The sequence below is a fragment of the Apteryx rowi genome, unplaced genomic scaffold (assembly GCF_003343035.1).
Source record: "Apteryx rowi isolate R43461 unplaced genomic scaffold, aptRow1 scaffold_91, whole genome shotgun sequence".
In the NCBI taxonomy this organism is placed as follows: Eukaryota; Metazoa; Chordata; class Aves; order Apterygiformes; family Apterygidae; genus Apteryx; species Apteryx rowi.
In genome coordinates this window covers 708,838-730,269 of record NW_020451216.1, presented here as the reverse complement: position 1 = coordinate 730,269, position 21,432 = coordinate 708,838, and the positions used below count along the sequence as shown (strand labels likewise).

The 21,432-nt window shown below is 37.6% G+C and overlaps 1 protein-coding gene across 1 annotated transcript in view; it reads right to left on the bottom strand.

The window, feature by feature from the left end:
• Positions 1-542: 542 nt before the first annotated feature.
• LOC112978260 (sodium channel protein type 5 subunit alpha-like) overlaps positions 543-21,432 on the bottom strand; it is a 36,901-nt gene continuing 16,011 nt past the window's right edge. Inside the window, exons 13-27 of the mRNA XM_026091563.1 lie at positions 18,940-19,178; positions 18,390-18,584; positions 17,006-17,359; positions 15,176-15,610; positions 14,080-14,217; positions 12,622-12,742; positions 9,981-10,135; positions 9,167-9,340; positions 8,564-8,671; positions 6,527-6,805; positions 6,160-6,213; positions 4,632-4,773; positions 3,892-3,992; positions 3,202-3,472; positions 543-1,741 (exon numbers count right to left, since the gene is read on the bottom strand). Coding sequence (XP_025947348.1) covers positions 543-1,741; positions 3,202-3,472; positions 3,892-3,992; positions 4,632-4,773; positions 6,160-6,213; positions 6,527-6,805; positions 8,564-8,671; positions 9,167-9,340; positions 9,981-10,135; positions 12,622-12,742; positions 14,080-14,217; positions 15,176-15,610; positions 17,006-17,359; positions 18,390-18,584; positions 18,940-19,178 — 3,965 coding nt within the window. The remainder of the gene's footprint in view (positions 1,742-3,201; positions 3,473-3,891; positions 3,993-4,631; positions 4,774-6,159; positions 6,214-6,526; positions 6,806-8,563; positions 8,672-9,166; positions 9,341-9,980; positions 10,136-12,621; positions 12,743-14,079; positions 14,218-15,175; positions 15,611-17,005; positions 17,360-18,389; positions 18,585-18,939; positions 19,179-21,432) is intronic.

Genomic DNA, 21,432 nt, shown 5'->3' with positions numbered 1-21,432 from the left:
TTTGCTTAACAGGTTTATAATTAGGGTATTAATTAGGGATAAACTAAGGGTAGGGTAAATATTAGCTCCTCTCCCTTTTGCAATTTATCTTAAAACTGACATTCTTTTCCCTGTTCGCTAGGAGATCCAGTGTTGCTTGAGCTTCTCCCTGGCTCTTAAACTGGAGCAATGGATATAATGTCAGCAGGCATATCTGCCTCTGCTGTAAATGCACCACAGTACTCTCATACTGCAGGAGCTGCTTTGCAGTGGGGTGCCATTGATTAAAAAAAAAAAAAAAAAAAAAAAAAGATCCCAAACCCTTCCCAGCTTTTGTTTCTGCATATATAAATGTTGAACAAAGCTGAATATAGCAGAGTCAAAGGCTACAACTTAGCAACTACCGAAGCTAAGTAATCATGTTCAACTATGTTTAACCGATCTTGATCAACAAACATTCTTTGACAGTGCATGTTTAATGAGGAGGCTTCAGTTGACATGTATTTACAATATCAGTTTCTGTGAATGTTTAAAATATTTTTGACAATGTTTTCAGTTATGAACTATTTAATACCTGGAGATTGTTGATTATCTGCAAATTCTTCATTCTCAACCATGAGATTGCCACTACTGGCTCTTGTGACACTGTCATATGATGGAGGAAAAGATGTTGAGGACAAAGTTTCAAACTTGTCTAGACTCCTACCATAGTTTTTATCCATCATAGATGCAATAAGTCCCTCTTTTTCTGGAGCACCCTCTCCAAGAACATCACCATTGCAAGTTCTGCGATGGTACAGGTAAGAAGCCTGCTTTATAGAGCGTTGAAGCAAATGACTCCGGTACGCACGTTGGATGACAGTGGCACAAACTTCCTCTTGTTTGTGTCTAAGTGTAGCGGAGATTGGCTCATAGGATATTTTGGAAGGATTGGCAGCCATGAACTTCTCCTCCATTTGTACTTTCAGAGCATCCATCTCCCCAGAGTCTCCTAACACTCGTTTGGTAAAAGCAAACAAAATATCCAAGCAATGGATCCTATCTCCACTGACCATGGGCAGGTCCATTGCTATGAGTTCAACTTTGTTTGGCTTTGGTACACGTAAAGGTTGAGTCAGAGCATCTGCAAAGTCTGAAAGCGCAGAGAAAGCTATAAACTGAGTTGCTTCAGGATCAAACTTCTCCCAGACTTCATAAAAGATGTCAAAGTCATCCTCACCTAGAGGCTCTGTGCTTTCCTCAGTGGCAGCATTGAAGTTCTCTAAAATAACAGCTATGTACATGTTTACAACAATGAGAAATGATATAATGATGTAACTTACAAAATAAATAATGCCTATGGCAGGTTTACCACATTCACCTACAACACCACTTATGTTTGGATCACAGTATGGTGGTCCAGTGTTTAAAATAGGACTGAGAAGACCATCCCAGCCAGCTGATGTTGTGATTTGGAAGAGACAGAGCATGCTGTTAGCAAAGGTTTGGAAGTTGAACATATCATCAATGCCATCTTCCATCTTCACATAGGCAAAGTTAGCCATGCCAAAAATGGCATAAATGAACATGACCAGAAAAAGCAAGAGGCCAATGTTGAACAGAGCAGGTAGGGACATCATTAAGGCAAAAAGGAGAGTTCGAATTCCTTTGGCAGCCCGGATGAGCCTTAGTATTCGTCCAATTCGAGCCAAGCGAATGACCCTGAAGAGTGTAGGTGGTAAGAAATGTTCAAATGCTTTACCGATGCCAGAAAGCAGTAAGGCTAAAAAGGAGACAAAAATAATTGGTTAGAAGATCACATTTCTGCTTAACTAGTAATGAAATGAAATGATAATATCTGTACAGCTGAAAAATATCTTGTGCTAATGCCCTAGCATAACAACTTTTAACAGAAGTTGCAGTTTTCAACAGAGTTGGAAGAAAAGCTGTAAAGGTCAGCAATTATGAACTATGTTCTTCAGCCACCAGAAGATAGCTTCTATTGTATTAAGGATGGCAAAAACCTTTCTATGCACATTTAAATACACATATCAGCCAGTGTTTGTGGTAATGGTTTTCTGGTTGCCTGAATACTTCAGCAAGTGCAAGTTATATACTTATATTCTAATTTTTAGCCTCAAATACTGACACTACAGAGCTAAAAACATGAGATAACAACGTCATGGTCATCATTTAGATAATATAGTCAAGCTACATGTAAGGAAAAACCATGAAGTGATGAACACAAAACTATTGTGTGCTGTTCTACAATGGCTTTCAGTTCATTCAGGGATATAGCTATACATGGATGTTATTTTCTATTTAATTTGCATGACAATTGACAGACGGGTCTAGTGGCTCTAGAAGCAGAGGCCTGGCCTGTTAGATTTAGACAGCTTGGATTCATTTTTCTGGATTTCCACTCCAGGAACTTCCCCTCACAAAGAAGAGCTCTATTCTTATTGTCGCCCAAAAAGTAACTCATGTTAAAGAAACTAAATATTTTTCTTCCCCAAAATGGCTTTTGCTATTTTGGCAGTACTGGCACTAAGAATAGTTACATTGACAGAAGAGCAATGTTATTTCAGCTCTTTACTCCATTCTTCCATTGAGATCCCTTGAAATAAAAGCTAACACAATTGGGTTGTTTTTTTCTATCCTGTTAGAGGATGAGAAGCCTGAAGTTCAATTAGCTACGCCTGAGTTTCAGGAATGTGAATCCTATAGTCTATATTCTCATTCTGAACTCTATAGTCTCTATATATTTCAATTCTTTATTACAAGCACAGATGACAAAGAGAAACAATTTTTATCTGATCGAAGATTTATTGGTTGAGAATCATGGCACAAAATCTGTAACAGCTGAAATTATCACATAAAGTGGTATTGCTACTATGGGTCGTTAATTCTGTCTTTCAGATGGGGAAAAAACAAGCTAAACAACCATTATGAAAGATTTATATAACACAGTGTTCCTTTTAAAATATTGGGTTTTATTAAAATAAAATAGTATATTTTTAAAAAAAAATCCTATTTCATGTTATTTTAATGTAACCATAGCTGTTTACCCTCTGATCTTCTTTTTTTTCTTTCTTTCCTTCTAGACTATGTAGTTCTCTTTTCTCAGCACTTCCCAACATTACGCTTCCATTGCAACATTAATTTGCAGCTGATAAATTTTAACTATGTTTTTCTGAATAGAATTATATTTAGCAAATAATTTTCCAATTCAGTTTTACTTACCAATAAGTGACATGATCACAACAACTAAATCAAATATGTTCCAAGCATTTGAGAAATAATATTGCCTCAGAGCCACCAATTTCAGTACGCATTCTGCAGTAAAGACAGCAACAAAAAGTATATTGATTTTGTTAAGAACGTAAGTCTTCGTTTCACTTTGGTCATCCGTTTCCACCATCATGGTGATCATGTTGAGGCAGATGAGAATCATGACGATGACATCAAAGGCTTGATGTGTTACAATGTCAAAAAAGAACCCTTGGTATTTGTTCTATAGGAAGAAAATACATCTAGCATTAGCCATAAAAGTAGGGAGCATTCATCTGCATATATTTACTAACATCTCAATTTTTATGTTGCAAAGTCATTTAGCTGTGATAAGGACAGAGATGTTTAAGAAAGTAGAATATAAAAGTGACATTAGAACTCCCTTCTCATCCTGACATTTAATCAGTTCCAAGGTGAATATATAATCCAATAATATTTATGCACAAAACTTAATAAATATTTAACCTGTAAAGTCTTTCAGTGCAATTTTTTTATACGGAATTGACTTTAAGAGCACAATTTGAATATCAATGTAAAGATACTATCAATAATTTATGTACAACATATTAATGTAGGCACTTGTCAGTGAACTAAGTTAATTTTGCAATGCATTTTTCTTTAGAAGAATTCAGACAGTCTTACCAATGGTCTTGGAATAGGCTTCTGAGGTTTCTTTGATCCCAACTTTTTCATTGCATTGTAATATTTTTTCTGTTCCTCTGTCATGAAGATATCTTCCCCACCTAGGTATATAAAGAAATTTCACTGTTATTGTTGATGAGAAAGCAGCATTATTGTAGCTAAGAAGTCTAAAATACCGGAAGCTAACATTTCTTTCTTTTTCATGTCTTGCTGGGTATGCTAGGGTACTAGCCCTTTTCATAATTTGTAATAGGCCCCAAAGAAACACAGTGGCATAAACCATATATTTCACAGAGCAGAAGTTCTACGGTGAAACTTGGCAAGCTCAGAAAGCATGAAAGCAACGGAGCAACGAAAACCTGGATAAAAACAACCTTTTCCTTGGTTTCCTGCATCCTGCTTTTGTCAAATATCCAAAATACTTATCACAGCATCTGTCTCCAACCACCTCCTAAATAAACAGTCTCCCTCAGTGCTCAGCGCCAAGGGCAGGAGCAACATTTTAAGGGGCTGCAGAGCTGATGTCATAGCCTTTGAAACTTTGGGAAAGAGTTGTGTGTTCATGTTATAGGGGAAAAGAAAGGAGGAAGAACTTCACCCATAATGTTACTTCTGCTATCTTCATTATTAAATTCTATTGTAAATGCAAATAGAAGTTTCAGATGTCCTGTTTAGCAAGAACTTTGTACTCTTAAGATAGTATGCTAGAGAGATGATGCTTGGGAGCACCACCAGTATACTTATCTTTTTCTTTTGTTGGTTGAAGTTGTCAATAATAACACCAACAAAGAGATTCAGAGTAAAGAAAGATCCGAAGATGATGAAGCTCACAAAGTAGAGATACATTGATAGATTTTGTTCCATTTGCGGCTGTTCATTTTTCTGCAGAAATGAAAAGCAAAATGAAAAATGACCAATAGCCACAATTCACAATAATCTTCTTTTTGCAAATTGATCCCAGTAGGAACTAAGATTTACAGCCCTACTGCAAAGTCTGACAGAAGTAGGGTATAGTTTATAATGACCAATAGTGCTTAACACAAAATTTTTTATCTTGTACTAGAGGAAGGGGCATGAAATTGTGGAAAGTAGCAACATTTGAAATGTGATTACTTGATGCACTGAAATCCTAGGAGCTCATAGGAAATAAAGGGAAACTTTACATGGAGGACATGTTTGATCAGATGGTGACTACTATCTGTTATGAGATGTCAAATCATGATGAAATTATATGCCAGATGAAACACTTGAGATAAAACCAACCAGAAAGTATGTCTTTTAAAAATGGTACCACAACAAAGTGTTAATGCTATGACAGTTAGTCAGTTTGACTTCTTTTACAATGTTTGTTTCTGCATTTTCTGGCTAGATCATGGTAGAACAGGATAATGTAATTCATACTGGTATTGAATATATTTGCACTGAATAACCTGTAGAACAAAATTTATTCTTTGACTAATGATGAATGAAGTTTAGCTTTATTTTTCACTTCTTTTTTTTTTCCCCACAAACAAGCAGATTTTTTTTTCTTTTTAAACCTGACTTAAGATACTACCAATGGTACTTGATTCAGGCCCCCCTGAAGTCAATAAAAACAGTTATTGAATTGGACATTCTTGACACATTTTTCCACACGTGTCAACCAACCTTCAGCTTCTTCTGATGAGAATGGGAGCTGTGAAGTGCTCAGCACTTGAAAAATCAAGCAAACTATTTAGAAGTCTAATCCCAAACTCTTACCTTTCAAAATGTTGGCCTAGATATGTTTTTTCTTCTCAGCAAAAAAGCTCTCTTATTACTATTAGGGATAAAAATAAAACCAAAAGAACAAATCTAAACTCCCATGCTGGCTGACAGAGATCCAATTAGCAGAGTCAATGGAGTCTAGAGAGGTGTTCATCTGATCAATATAGATATCTGGGGTGAGCTGAACAGATCTCTAGATCCTTCAGGCATTTTGACTAGATCTTCATTAACCGTAATAGATGCTTGGATGCCAAGCTGACGTGGAGACCCTTCCACCATAGATAAATTCATTTAGGTGTATGGATCTGGAGTTGAATCCCACTCACCGGTAGAGCAGGCTAGCATTATGATACTGCAGGTCATTCACAGATGAAATGTTTGCGTCAGATGATAGAAATAATTACTGGAAAGCTTTAGCACAGACTAATAGCAGATGTCAACAACACATGAAAAATCACAAAAGCAGGGCTGAAAACTGAAGAGGTGCTTTTCAGAAAACACAGTTTGAAGGTAGTGACTAACCTCTCGTGAATCTACTGCCGCATACATAATGTCCATCCAACCTTTAAAAGTTGCCTAGAAAGAGAGGAAATTTATGGGAAGTGTGTTGAACTTTTAGGGTAAAAGTCTTCCTACCATTGCAATATCCAAGTAACACTGATTGGGGAAAGAGGCTGTCATGTGGTCACAAGCATATTGTACCAAATTCTGACTTTAGGGAAACTTGCCAGTGCTCTACATGTGCGCTAACAACATTGCTGTTCGAACACCCAGCTATGAGGGAAGAGCGGGCTGCGTGAGACCACTCTTTTCCATCACCCACAGAGATGAATTAGGGGTTGGCTGGATGCTGGGTCCCTCCTGGCTAGTGAAGGCGAACGGAACTTACCACCTGAAGAAGAGCCAGGTAACCAGAGCCAACATTATCGAAATTGACTTTAGCATTGACCCAGAATATTTTTCCAGTATTATTATAAATTTTACAGTCTGATATGTTATTAATAGAGCTGTTTAATTCTGAATCTTCTTCTGTCAAATTGACACATTTCCCAAACTTTCCAGCAAACAGGTTCACTCCCATGATGCTGAAGATGAGCCAGAAGATGAGGCAGACGAGCAGGACATTCATGATGGAAGGGATGGCTCCCACGAGGGCATTGACCACCACCTTTGGTGAAATGGGAGAGAAGAAATACAGTTACTTAAACAAAGACAGGCGCAATTATCCACTCAGTGCAATGAACTGTTACAAAAAAAACCTAAGCTCCCCTTGGCCATCTCAGCAAACAGCAGCCTAATTTTTTCCATGTAAATACCCATCTCAGTTGTGACTGGTACCTTGAACAAAGATTCACAGATGTCTTGCATTTGTGAGATCAGTCCCTTGCATTGCAAACTCTTTGGAAATAAGAACCATTATGTTCTCAAAGGAACAGCTAGTTTGTTTTAATTTGCTGTGAAACACCACCACATAAGTATACTACACAAGTCCATCCTCTTTTGATAACTTTCTCTTGTTTTTTCTTTTTCTTTTTTCTTTTTCTTTTTTTTAACTTTTATAACACTAATTAACGGATGACTCTTCCATGAGCATTAATGCAGGGGGACTGTTTTATTAAGACTGTGAAAAGTAGTTTTAGAGGACCACTAGTGAATCTCAGCTAGTCTTTTGCTAGATCTATTATTTTTTTTACTGGATTATTGTTGTATTTGGGATCCATAATCATGAACTAGGGATATTTTGTGCTAGATGCTGTACAGTCACAGAAAAAAAATCCATTTAAGGTTTAAGTGTATGCCAAGGCATAACAGATTGCTGCACAAAATGGGGCAGTGTAAGTAAACAATGAAATTATATCTTTAAGTTTTGCAGGCAGTGAACTCAGCACATCAAAGTCTAACTGCTGTCAGGTAGCAAACAAGAACTTTATGAAGTGGAATAAAAATGAAAAAGCTTTGTGAACATTTTTGGAGAACATGTCACCAGCATTTTATGTAGCAAGGTAGAACATATGATAGTACCTATTTTGAAATCCACGCCAGATTTGGAAATTTTTGGCAGTAAATTAATTGAAAGAATATATCAATTTCTGTCTGCCTTCACAGGACAATATTGTAATCAGAGGGATTTCACTTTCACTTCCAAAAGATATCCAGAGGTAACACTTCTCAACATCACTGAGTTTGCATTTCCATGTAAATGTCCAGCAGTGACATTGTATATTATCTATATTCACATGCCAGAGTATATTCCATAGACCTAGAAGTTAATTTTGCCCAAACACCGCTGTGGCTATTATTACCATTTCGCATTACAGTGCACAGATGTGTTTTGCATATGACTAGGTGAGGGAATTTCTCTGCTTTTAAACGATGGCAGGTTTGTAATTAAAGTCATGTCTAAGTTTCACATTTTCTTTCAATGGAAAAGGCAGCAAATAATCTACAGAGACACATTTCTGCTTTTTGTAAGAAATAATAATAATTTGGACAAAGTACCTCTTAATAGTCTAGAGCTCTTGTAAATCAATCCAGTAAAAAACTTGCAAAAAGGAGGTGATTCACTTTTTTCTGAATTAGCTTTCCAACAGACTTCAAAATGAAAATTGTGTTCATGGTTCTGATTTTAATTTTTCGTCATCTCAAAAAGGCAAGAAGACAGAAATGATTGAGTGGCATTGGAGCAGAGTTCTGCCAGGTCTAGGTCTAGTTTCAGCAACAGCCAGGCCCAATCACTTAAGGAAAATCTATAAGGAGCACGCAAGTTCAGAGGAGCCCGGCAAATATGCCTTTTAAAAATTAGTCTTGTAGACCCTAAACTTTACTTGGCATAGACCTGCCAACCTCATAAAGACACAGTCACATGAGTTATGATGCTCTTATGTGGTTATTGGTATAACAGGCTTTAATTTATATTCAGTCTTACCCTCATCCCTTCAAATCGTGACAATGCTCTCAAGGGTCTCAGAGCTCGGAGAGTCCTCAGAGATTTCATATAATCAAATGAACTACCTATGACACTTATTAAAGAGACCTGAATGGAGACACATAAGAAAGTATTAGCAAAGTTCTGGCAACTGCTTTTTTTATTTCCATTCAAAATCATCATCATCATCATCATCACCATCTTATTGGCGAAAGTGGAGAAGAGCAGCCTGCAAACACAGGTGTATGTTTTCTACATCTCAAAATTTAAGAATGAAATTTGCACTCCACTGAAACCAATGACAAAATACACTATGTAAGGGTGCTAGATTTTGCTCAGCATAATATCTCCAAACTTGGGTTTTGATGTGGATGTTTAGAATGTTACAGTGGGAGGCATTTAGAGGCCAAACTGTGAACAAGTCTTTGGTGACAGAGTATGATGTCCCCAAAATCATTGTTAATGGAAGGTAAGAGCTCAGCACTTCCCCGAATAGAGTTTCCCTTTCAAACTGTCTTAAATTCACATCCGAGAAAGAATCAGCTGTCCTGCTGCTATGTCCTGCATTAGGACCCTTCTGGAAACATCGAGGGCAGAACTTACGTGTACAATAAGGAAGTCCAGCCAGCACCAGGCATTGGTGAAATACTTCGTGAAGCCATAAGCCACCCATTTCAGGAGCATCTCCAGAACAAAGATGAAAGTGAATATTTTGTCAAGAAATTCCAACATAATTTTAATATTTCTTTTCTTGTTTATATGGATATCTTCAAATGCCTGAAATTATAATATATAGATAAACAACAAAAGTCAGATGACCTTCTTAAAAATGATAGTCTAGAATGATTAAGTTCCCATCTGGTCACTCAATATGTGATTTACATAGATCTGAATGCCATCCACGTTTACTCAGATATATATCAACCAAGAAATTTAATTCTTTCTTTCCTTTCTCTTTCTCTGTATCTTATACCCCTGTGGGGACACACACACACATGCACACCAGGATCCTAGGAGGAACGTATATTTTTAGAAATTTAATTCAAGAAGCTTATGATCTCAAGAGAATTAAAATACTAAGTAAGAGTCATTTATTTGTTTTAATGACATATAATATATATATATATTTCACAGTTGTGGAATATCTCCCAGAGAAAGCCATAAAAATCCAGCATGCAGCCAGAATAGAAATAGCTTCTGAGAGTTATATATTTTTAGAGTTGCTCAGTCTCTCTCATAATTTGCTATAAACAATAAATTTGTAATAATTACAATCGTGAATGACTCCTGTGTGAAGCCTCGTTCTTTTTCCTCTTGATGACTGAAGATATACCTTGTCTCCTCTGCTAAAAACACTTTGCTGCATGCAAATCAAACTAAAAATGCTTCTAAATATATGAAATTATGTTATACTAACCAGGGCTCCACTGCTCAGAAGAATCATGAATATGATAAAGGATTCAAACCAGGAATGTTCAACAATTTGGTAGCAAGTTTTTCTCATGTTCCACCATGTTTGTCCTCCCAAGTTTACGGCTTTACCCGCATAGCAGTGAAAGTATCGAAAGCAACCTGAGAGGGAGAGACACACGCAGAAAGGAATATACACAGAAATGCAGGGTTACCCAGAAAAATTCTGAGTGCATGGGAAGTCCTTGGTCACCCTAAATGGATATTTTTGTTGGTCCCTTTTCATCTGTTTTGCCGTGAGAAAAAAAATTAGGAAATATATATATGTGCATCTATTTTTTTCCCCCTAATTCCTATTTAAATATATAATAAAGTTACTGGAGCACCTTTGAACAACGCATTATTTCCAGATACTTCTGCGACATTGGCTCTCAGGTAGCTGCTGTTTGGGCTCACAAAACTTCGGGGCAGGGGGAAGAGCCCTGTTGTTGCAAAAGACTATCAGTTTTTGAACACTGTTTTGGGGAAACAGTACCATAACACAGCAGGACAAAAAGGCTTAGAGACAAAGAAGATATTACTGTTATCTTTAATACTGCAGCATTATACCTTACCTTGCAAGGTCCATTCATGCATTTATTTATTTACTTTTGAATGTACAAAGCATCTGATTTTATATCACATAACCTGTAAGAATACGCCTAATTGTTAGGTTGCCTAAAAGATGTTTCCTTGCAAACTGAGCAGATTACTTCTGTGATTTTTAGTACTTCTTACAAGTGGCTCTGGCAGCACTGCCTGTTAAGTTTTCCTGAAACATCCCGTTGTAGAATCCTGTTTCCATTTAATTATTCATTTTACCAAATGACTTTGGGTGACATTTTCCTTACTGTCTGCTGTAGGCTAATTCATATTTTCATTATTATAAAAAAAAAAAAAAAAAAAAAAAAGTAGGAGGCTTCTGTAATTTCCAAAAATGAAAAAATATATATATATCATGCCTTTCTATAGTACATGTACACTGTATTACATATACACTGTATTATACATAAATTTGTGTGTGTGTATATACAGACAGAAATATTATCTATCTATATAACCCACATATATATGTTAGTATATAATCTATGTAAAACATTCTGATGATCTTTCCTTTAATAACCTCTCTTTCTCCAGTAACTTGGATCTGCTTTGGGGGATTAGGTGTGGAAAGCTACTTGCACAAGACAGTGACCTTTTCCTAGTGTGCAGAAACCTTTGTGAGGTACAGATTTGTTATAACTTCAATTGAATTCTGTAATGATTTGGCCGCAGCAGGCACACTCTGGCCTGGGACTACAGCGCGTGAAACAAGACATTTCACTGTTCTTCCCTGGACACAGATTTTGGGGCTCGAATGGGGACAGAAAACCTGTATCTGTTTTGCTCTGATGGCTGTACTGACAAATATAGCTGTCTATAATGCAGTTTTGACAAAAATCCTGTAGCTCAGAGATCTGACATCTGTATTATTAACGTACCATTTGTGGTCTTTCTGGAGAGATAAAAGCAAACTGCAATACAAGCATGGTAAATCTTCCTTAGGATTTATGGCGTATAACATTATAATAGTAAAAAAGACATTATAACGCAGGAAGTACTTTGTTCACAGAGACAACACCTCTCCAGCTTTGAATAATTTTTACTTGCTTCGCTCTTACTGATCCAATCCCAAAACGGTGCACTAGAAATTTCATTGACATAAAAATGGCAGAGGAGGAAAGGCCAGCGCTGCAGAGCAGGGCAGGGAGGCGATGGGGGTAACTAGAGCCAGGTGAGCACCAGGAATGTTTTTACTAAACTTATAATTAATTTAATATAACAAGCTAATCTGGAAGAAAAGATCCTACAAACTGACTTGGACAATATAGTTTATTTGCTCACGTCTAATACTGAGAGTGCAGTGATTACCCCTGGCTGTCAGTAATGACTGTTATTTGGGAAAAATCTAATGAACTATTTATTTTCTTCTTATGGAAGCCACGTATTGTTATACATGTTTGAGCAGGAAACTTTCATAGAGGTATCGAGTACAGCCCGTAATGAAAACTTGTAAAGCTAAATGTTGCACAATCATTTGAAAAAGGGATTCCCTGCCTATCATCCCATAGAAATTCAACTTCATCCTGACATCTTCTCTCTGTTATTTCACTCCTTTGATCATTATAGGGATTTGTTCACAAAATGTTATTAAACAAATAAGCATTTATATTGGTGTAAAGTAAGAATAAATCTTGAATAAATCTGATGTGCCAAGTGCCTTGTGCCAGTGGCCATGTCAGGTGGGACCTGTCCCCACACATTTCTCCCGTGCTAATGCCCTGAAGTGACTTTGATGCTGTCCCGTGGAGCAGGATTCACCTCACTTCATTGCAACCATCATGTATGCCAGACTCTGGGCCTCGGTATCTAAAGAAAGGGAGATTATTCTTCAGGTGCCATGATCTCTCCATTGACTAGAGAGGGACAACAATGTAGACAAGATGCCTGATTTGTGAGCAACCAAAATTAAGTGTAATTAGTCTCACCCTATTTGCTCAGCATCACTAGAGAAATAGGTTATTTTTTACTATTTGCATTTCTAATTAGTGAAAATATCAGAGTCTTACTTTCTGGAAAACACATGTCTGGGTTCTTTAAGTTTTCAGCAAACTCTGGAATCTGCCTCAAAAGATCTTCGGGATTCGTCAGGTCCACTGTGCTGCCTTCAGAAGAGCTGACACTGTCAAGCTGCCAAACAAAATAAAAATAAGGCATTGATTCTTCCTACATTCGGCCCCAGTTAAATAAATTTGTCCCTGAGAAACTGCAATTAAAAAAAAAAAATTAAAGCTTGGCCACGTACTAATATTCCAAATAGAGTTACTAAAGGAATGGACTTTGATTTTAAAAGTATATGAGCTTAGAAATACCTGCAGGTGCATTCAAATGGGAGCCAAAGCTGTATACTTACAAGGTATAAATGCATATCTGTCTATCTACATGAACCAGCTTAAACTATCTAATGAGCTTGTAAATTGAAGAGATTGCAACTTTTATACAGGTACATGTAGTCCTCAAACTTGGATAAGCTTTAGCTGGGCTAAAAACAGGAAAACATAGGAGAATACATTTAAACTGGACAATCAGATAAATTTATTGTTGCATCAGAAACGCTCAAGAAAGTACTTATGAAGTTGAAACTGGAATAATATATATTCTCTGCTTGCAAAACTTCTTACAATCCCACCACACATAATATATAACATACAATGAATCAGCAGTTTGTTACCAATTAATTATTCTAGGCTTTTTCTTCTTTATGTTTCCAAATTGCTGGGAAGACACTGTTACTTTTTGAATGTATTCTTTATTCAAAATTATCCTAAAATATTTTTCTGAATAACTACTGCCTTTAGTTTCTTTGTGAGAAACTCATTTAAAGTATTATGTTTCCTGGAATTGAGACACAGGTGGACTTCCAGGAATTTCCCACTTTTACTTGGAAGCATAACACTCCTTTAATGCCACTTTCTTTTTTTTTTTTCTCTGAGTCAGATTTCAAGAAATACAGAATAGCAGATAGAATTTTTTAAATGATTTATTTGAATCACATTATTTTATAGTTTTTTTCCATTTCTAAGCACTCTCTTTTCCATGCTATATATGTATGATTGTATATATACATATATATACATATATATCTGTATTTTAGTGAATACCTAGAAACCCAGCGCAGGTTCAGTTTCTTTCACAGAATCCTGATTCCATCATTAATCAGATAGACCAACTGCTTCAAGCTCAGCACCACTAACGCTACTAAACCGAGCTCTCATGTTGCATTGCAGGGGCTGCCCTAAAGGTACTATAAATGCTTGTGTGAGTAACGTATCTGTGGAGTCCCACTGCAATAGAATTAGAAAGTGCTTATGAATTAAAATGAATTAGAAAACGTCCCTTCCCCAAAGTCAAACTTCATTTTTTCCATTTCCTATAATCTTTATTCAGCTCCAACAAATCCTAGAACAGAAATGCACAGAGCTCGACCAGAACTGGAAACTCAATGTTGTATAACAAAATTCTGTTACCTCTTTTTGCTCTGGCGATGCCTTCCTGTCCTTTTCTAGGCAAAGTACACTGAATTCTTCAGAGGAAAATCCCGATCCTTTACTCCAGCTTCCTGAGCTTTTCCCTCGTTCTCCCCTTTGCCTCAGCTGATTTTCCTCCTGAAAATAATATGTGGATTAGAGTGGGGCTTTTTTCTCCTTTCTGGGGATGAACAAGTTGGAAGAGAAAGAAAATATAAGTTGTACAAATCATTTAAAGTAGGTCTCCCTGGACAAGACAAGTCATGCAGATGTAATCATTTTGAGTCTCTGACTCTACCTAGGGATAGAAAGAGGGAATTTTTTCTTCATGGGCATGCAGCAAATTAAGGAATTAGTAATTCAACAAGCAGTCCAAAGTCTGACGCATGGACTATGGAAGTTAAGTGAGAATTTTTTCCTATGGATTAAGATGGAAACTTAAGGTAGGAAAATCTGGATCCAAAAAGGGAGTGTTCTATGGTTAAAATAGAACTGAAAATTTCAGAGAAAACAGAAAGAAATTGGATTATTTATGCTACCATATAAAAAACATGAACTTAATAGATCCATCCCATCTTTAATCCTTCTACTTTGTTCTAATAGTTACTATATTCTGTATGCTCAAAGACAAAAGACAAAGAATGGACCACAGTTGAAAGTTCATATTAAGAGTCCATGATGATATATCCTTTATGTAGCACATATGTTTTTGCTCAGTCACGTAAATAATGCCAAAATAGGTGAACAAATTGCAAAGTCACAAAGGACTGCTGCAGTTATCTGCCAACACTCTATGAACTATGCAATTATCTGCACATAACACAACACGTCTTCCAGTAACTCTTGCAGCAAACCCAACAATTTATAGTCTTTCTTTTAAAATCATAAACAATCTTGATTTTAAAAGGCTCCAAGTGATCAACAAATCCTCACTCTAAAGATTTGTATTTTTGGTTCTAGATCAGAATTTTGTAACCATCTGGAGATGGATACACATATGCCATCCTGTTCTGCTGGAGACAGTCTTCTAAGATACATACATCTTTCTATATATGTTGTACACTAGTATCCAAATACAAATAAACAATTTTATTACCTTTTCACTATATTCTGTGTCTGTAAATGTGCTCAGTTTATCATCATCTTCAAAACCCTCACTTATATTCTCTGCCTCAGCAATAGGGACACAAACAAATATATTGGGATTGTTAATAAAATCTTCAAGATTGGAGCATTTGTCCCCATTTTTCTCAGTCCCTTCATTACTGTAATTCTCTTTACAATTTTTTCCTTGTGTTCCAAAACCAAATCGGTTCTGTGCAGTCAATTTAATTTTCTTTCTGTGTGCTTTCTTCAGATGCCTGAGCTTTCCACAACAGGCATCCCATGTAATGCTCTTTACATGGTGAAATCCCTTGTGAATCTGAGCAAAGGCAATCTGAAGATTATTCATCTCTCCATCATCTTCTGTTGTCTGGAGACAGTCAGTGCTGAAGGAATTCAGTAGTAGTGCAATGAACAGGTTGAGAACCTGAAAGTCATTGAAATAAATAAATAAATAAATAAATAAATAAATGAAGTCATGAGAATATCATTCAGAAATTTAAATTCTAACTTGGAAGAATACAGCTACTATCAAAGTTTGGTCTTACTGAACAAACCAAAACAAGGCAAAGAAGAAATGACTATGATCACATTATCGTTGATGAGACAAACTTATCTCTCAGAAAGCTTTACGTTGCCATGACACTCTCCATACCAGAAGTTATTTAAAATAGTAGCTAAGACAGATCTGTGCATGCCAATTGCCAATATTTAACACAAACAACTTTCAAAGGTTATAACAGTAGCAAAGACTACGGGCATGGCTAACTAGTTTGACACTTTCCTCAGGCTCAGCAATTCTATCAAATCTGCAACACTGCCACAAAATCAAAACCAAGTTTCTGAAACTGAGCTTTCCTTCCTGCTTTTGAGTACATTTAAAAAGGAAAATTTATAAAAAAAATTATTATTATTATTTTTGGCAGCGGGTATGGCGGCAGGCAGGTTTCAACTTCTTCCTAAATTCCAGTTTATTTTAACTCATGTTCCAGTTTAGGATGGGATTTATGTAGCTTAACTTTTATCACATTATAATTGGGCAGATAGTATGCCTTAGTTATCTAGGCACCCCCACAGCCAGTGGAGAATATTAGTGCTCCAGAGACCAGTTCTTTCCACCTGTCTTAGTTATTCATCTTTTACGAAAATAGTTCAAACCTTGGATGCCTCTCTGTTTCTGTTGATAATGAGAGCGCCTCAATGAGTAGCTTAGCCTAAGCACTTCACAGTGCTGACAGTTAACTTTATATGATATGAATCTCACTTGCCGTGGTGGGAATGACTGGCATAAGCTGTTGCCTTTGGATGTGAATGCACTTACAGAGGATTCATTTATGCACATGATTAAAGAAAACCCTGATTTCAATGATAGTAGCGTATGCTCTGCTATTTGCCTATCACAAATTTCATACTTATGAGATAGATCTTAAACAAAACCCAGATTTGATTTACAGAGGGATTTATCACTTAACTCCATTACTTCAAGGAGGTAAGCCATAAACCTTAGTGATTATTTACATCCAGATCCTGAGAGGCGAAGGAAAAATAGTTGCCTCTATTATTTCGATTGGAAAGTCATTTGTTGCTGAATTCCATGTCACATTGTCACATGAAAGAGTCAAGTGATGTTGTGCACAAAGCATCATGCTGAAAATACGGACAGAAGCTCGGGGATGAAAGGCAAAAGTGTCTTTTGCAGACTGTAACAACACATATATGTCTTCTACCTCTGTTTGGGGGAACTACTCTTTATTAACAGAAAACCAGTTAAGTGCATTCTACTATTCACAGGATAAAGAGAGGAAAAATATCAAAAACTCACCACTAAATTTCCTATCACCATGACCAGCAAAAAGACAAGGAGGCACAATGGTCGTTCAGCTACCACCATGCATTCCCACATGGTCTCAATCCATTCTCCACACAGAATTCGGAAAATTATGAGGAATGAGTGGAAAAAGTCCTTCATATGCCAGCGTAGCTTGCCGTTTTTAGTTATGTTATGGCAATTCTCCCCATAACTTCTCCCAAAAAGTTGCACCCCTACTATAGCAAAAATAAAAACTATGATTGCCAGGACGAGGGTCAGATTACTCAGCGCACCCATTGAGTTACCAATGATTTTAATAAGAGTGCTTAAAGTTGGCCAGGACTTTGCCAGTTTGAAGACCCTCAGCTGTGTAAAAAGATAAAGCATAGTGTTAGACATCAGTAGAGATAATCCATCTTTGCACCATTCAAAACTTGCAAAAAACATTTTATAAACATTCTGAACTATTCCAAGAATATAAGATGTATGTCACTGTGACACCAAGGTGTGACCAACATACTATATCTGTGAATCTGTGTATGTGTTATATCCCTTTCCTCCACATGCTTTCACCTGTTTGTTTCTTGAGAGTGGGATTCTTCACACTCAGCTTTAGCTTAAATCAGGTGTCTGGTTTAAACTAACCAGCTGCTTTCTCTTTACAGTCAGGGTAGAGAGAAAGACACCTCCAGAAGGTGGCTTTTGTGTAGTTTTGGAGGGTTGTTCTTCTACATAAAATAAGTTTTCCTAAAAGCTGTCTCCATAAAAAAGTATAGCTTTTTGTTTGTTCTTTTAACGTGGGCAATATGGCAAAGATAAACTAACAACCTCCTTAAGAACCAGGCTAATTCAAGTCCCTGGTAAGTCCTTGGTACACGCAGACAGGTATTCATACAATCCACTTTGTACAGCTTATGGCAACTAATTTACATATGGCAGAAAGGACCAAATTTAGGAATCTAGATGCTGTGTTATGATAAAAGGTGGCTACCTTTTGGAAACACAACTCAAGTGCCCAAATCAGCCCAAAGTATATGATATGAATACCTTCCCTTTGATTCACGCTTGTTTTTAAGTATACTTTTCTCTGTACTTCTACTCTGCCACTTTTTTCCTAAGACTACCTGTCGTAGTTTTTCGTTTCAATACCAGTTTTATAACATCTCTAATCTGGAATACTTTTTCTCTGAATATTTCTCACTATATTCAAAGTAAATACACATGACATTAAAGTTTGACTCTAACATCTCAATGAGTTTAACAATGTATTTCTTTTTCCCACTACTGAGATAAAAAAAATTTTTTTTTTGCTTTGTCCCAACTGCAGACCACAGAAGTCTTCTCTATGATATTCATAATACGTGTTTTATGCAACTGAGCCATCATGAGGCATTACCAGTCTGAAGGATCGTAAAATTGTCATGCTTCCTCCTTTTCTCCCGTCTTTCTTGTTTTTGGACAAACCCAGTTCGATTAAGCTCAATGTGACAATTAAACTGTCAAAAATATTCCAGGGCTGCTGAAAATAATAATAGGGATCTAGAGCAATGATTTTCAAGATCATTTCTGCAGTGAAGATTCCTGTAAAGACCTGTGACAAAGGAATAGTAAGCAGCATCAGCCTAAGAGTTGCCATGAATATATCTAATCTTTAGATCATGTTCCTACAAGGACAGTAATAGTCATGGACAGGTCAACAAAGTCCACTTTTATTAACTTTTAATGCACTTTCAATTGAAATGAGAAGCTTGTTTTCTGCTTTCTCAGGAGTGTCTGTTAAAAGTGCATCAACAAAATTGGGGAATTGCATAGGTCAGAAATTTAGAGTTCATAAACTTAGATTTTGCTGATCTTTCACTTTTAAAGTTATTCTTTGTGTCTCAAGTAAAAAACACCCATCAATCAGTTCCTGGTATAAAATGTCACATATTTGAGAATTTGCTTACCAAGTTGCCTACATTAAGCATTGATTTAAAATTATCTGACATGTTATTGTGCTCCAGTGCCATGAACAAAGTGTTCATCACAATGCAGATAGTGATGGTGAGGTCAATAAAAGGATCCTTTATGAAAGCAGCCACTTTCTTCTTGATTCTCAACCAAAGTGGACAGTAGTCCCAAATAAAATACTTTAAAGCAAAATTTTTCAGGCATGGAGGGCATCTCCACTGGGATTCTTCAAGTTCTAAAAACAAAAGAAAACCCAATAATAATTAAATAATTATCACTGAGCAATGTGATGAAATAATAACATCAAATAATCAAAACTTGAAAGAAAAGAAGATTAAAACAAAAAAACCCCACCCTCACAACTCACACAGAGCCCGAAAGCTCCTCTCCACCTTCTACCATTCATGCAGTCCCTACATCAGCTGATGAACGGGAAGGTAAAATTCGGAGAAATTCGTATTCAAAATTCACTACGTGGATTAACATCAACGGCTGTTGGATCAGGCTTTATATGTCTCAGGTACAGACTTTTACTAGAATCATCTGACTAAATGCAGATGTTTAGGGTACAGGGGCCAAACATCATCCCCTTTCCCTAGAAATTTTCAATCATCAAAATAGAAACGGATTCAAAGTCACTATTCGTCTGATCCTAACGCAGCTGACCGCACCATCGGCTATATCGCGTCCAATGCCTCTGCGTCTCCATTGACTATCACAGGCCTCTAGAGAGTCAACAGCAGCCTTAGACATTCAGGATGCAGGTGAGACAAATCCAAAACCACTGCACTTGAAACGTGCCCCTAGGTGACTTCTATGTTCATAGCCTTCTATGATGGAATGACTGGCTGGGTAGATGAGGGGAGAGCAGTGGATGTTGTCTACCTAGACTTCAGCAAGGCTTTTGACACTGTCTCCCATAGCATCCTCATAGACAAGCTCAGGAAGTGTGGGTTAGATGAGTGGACAGTGAGGTGGATTGAGAACTGGCTGGATGGCAGAGCTCAGAGGGTTGTGATCAGTGGCGCAGAGTCTAGTTGGAGGCCTGTAGCTAGCAGTGTCCCCCAGGGGTCAGTACTGGGTCCAGTCTTGTTCAACTTCTTCATCAATGACCTGGATGAAGGCACAGAGTGCACCCTCAGCAAGTTTGCTGATGATACCAAACTGGGAGGAGTGGCTGATACCCCAGAGGGCTGTGCTGCCATTCGGAGAGACCTGGACAGGCTGGAGAGGTGGGCGGAGAGGAACCTCCTGAAGTTCAACAAAGGCAAGTGCAGGGTCCTGCACCTGGGGAGGAATAACCCCATGCACCAGTACAGGTTGGGAGCTGACCTGCTGGAAAGCAGCTCTGCGGAGAAGGACCTGGGAGTGCTGGTGGACACCAAGTTAAGCATGAGGCAGCAATGTGCCCTTGTGGCCAAGAAGGCCAATGGTATCCTGGGCTGCATCAGGAAGAGTGTTGCCAGCAGGTGGAGGGAGGTGATTCTCCCCCTCTACTCAGCCCTGGTGAGGCCACATCTGGAGTACTGCGTCCAGTTCTGGGCTCCCCAGGACAAGAGGGATGTGGCACTACTGGAGCAAGTCCAGCGAAGGGCTACAAAGACGATTAGGGGACTGGAGCATCTCTCTTATGAGGAAAGGCTGAGAGAGCTGGGCCTGTTTAGCTTGGAGAAGAGAAGGCTGAGAGGAGATCTTATCAACGTGTACAAGTATCTGAAGGGAGGGTGTCGAGAGGATGGGACCAGACTCTTTTCAGTGGTGCCGAGCGACAGGACGCGAGGCAATGGGCACAAACTGAAACACAGACACTTCCATCTGAACATGAGGAAAAACTTTTTCACTGTGAGGGTGACAGAGCACTGGAACAGGTTGCCCAGAGAGGTGGTGGAGTCTTCTTCTCTGGAGATATTCAAAACACGCCTGGATGCAATCCTGTGCAATGTGCTCTAGGTGACCCTGCTTGAGCAGGGGGGTTGGACTAGATGATCTCCAGAGGTCCCTTCCAACCTCAGTGATTCTGTGATTCTGTGATTCTCCTATGGGAAAACTCATACTTATCATTTCCCAGCTCTTGCAAGCAGCAACATCTCTTCATTTTCTATAATGAAAGCACGAGATAAAAGCTTTTTTTGCATTGCAATTTACATCCTTTTGGTAAAGTGTTTGGTATAAATCACTGAAAGAATCATAGCCTTTCTTTATTCACCAGTCAGTATTGATAAGACCTCCTGAAGTCCTGTGCAAACTCATTGACAAATGGGAACTTACTGATCATTCCTAATGTGCTTGTATTTAGTATTATATAATCTGATTTTCAGGGACCTGAAAATTTAGCAAAGATCAGGTGAACAGGATCTGACCTGTAGTTCCTTACTGTTAGTTAGACCTGTCCTTATTTCCTCTCACAGTTTTAGTTTTCATTTCTTCTCCTCCAGACTCAAATCTGTGATTCCACCCTATGCTGTTTATCCAAATCTAATCACTCTGAC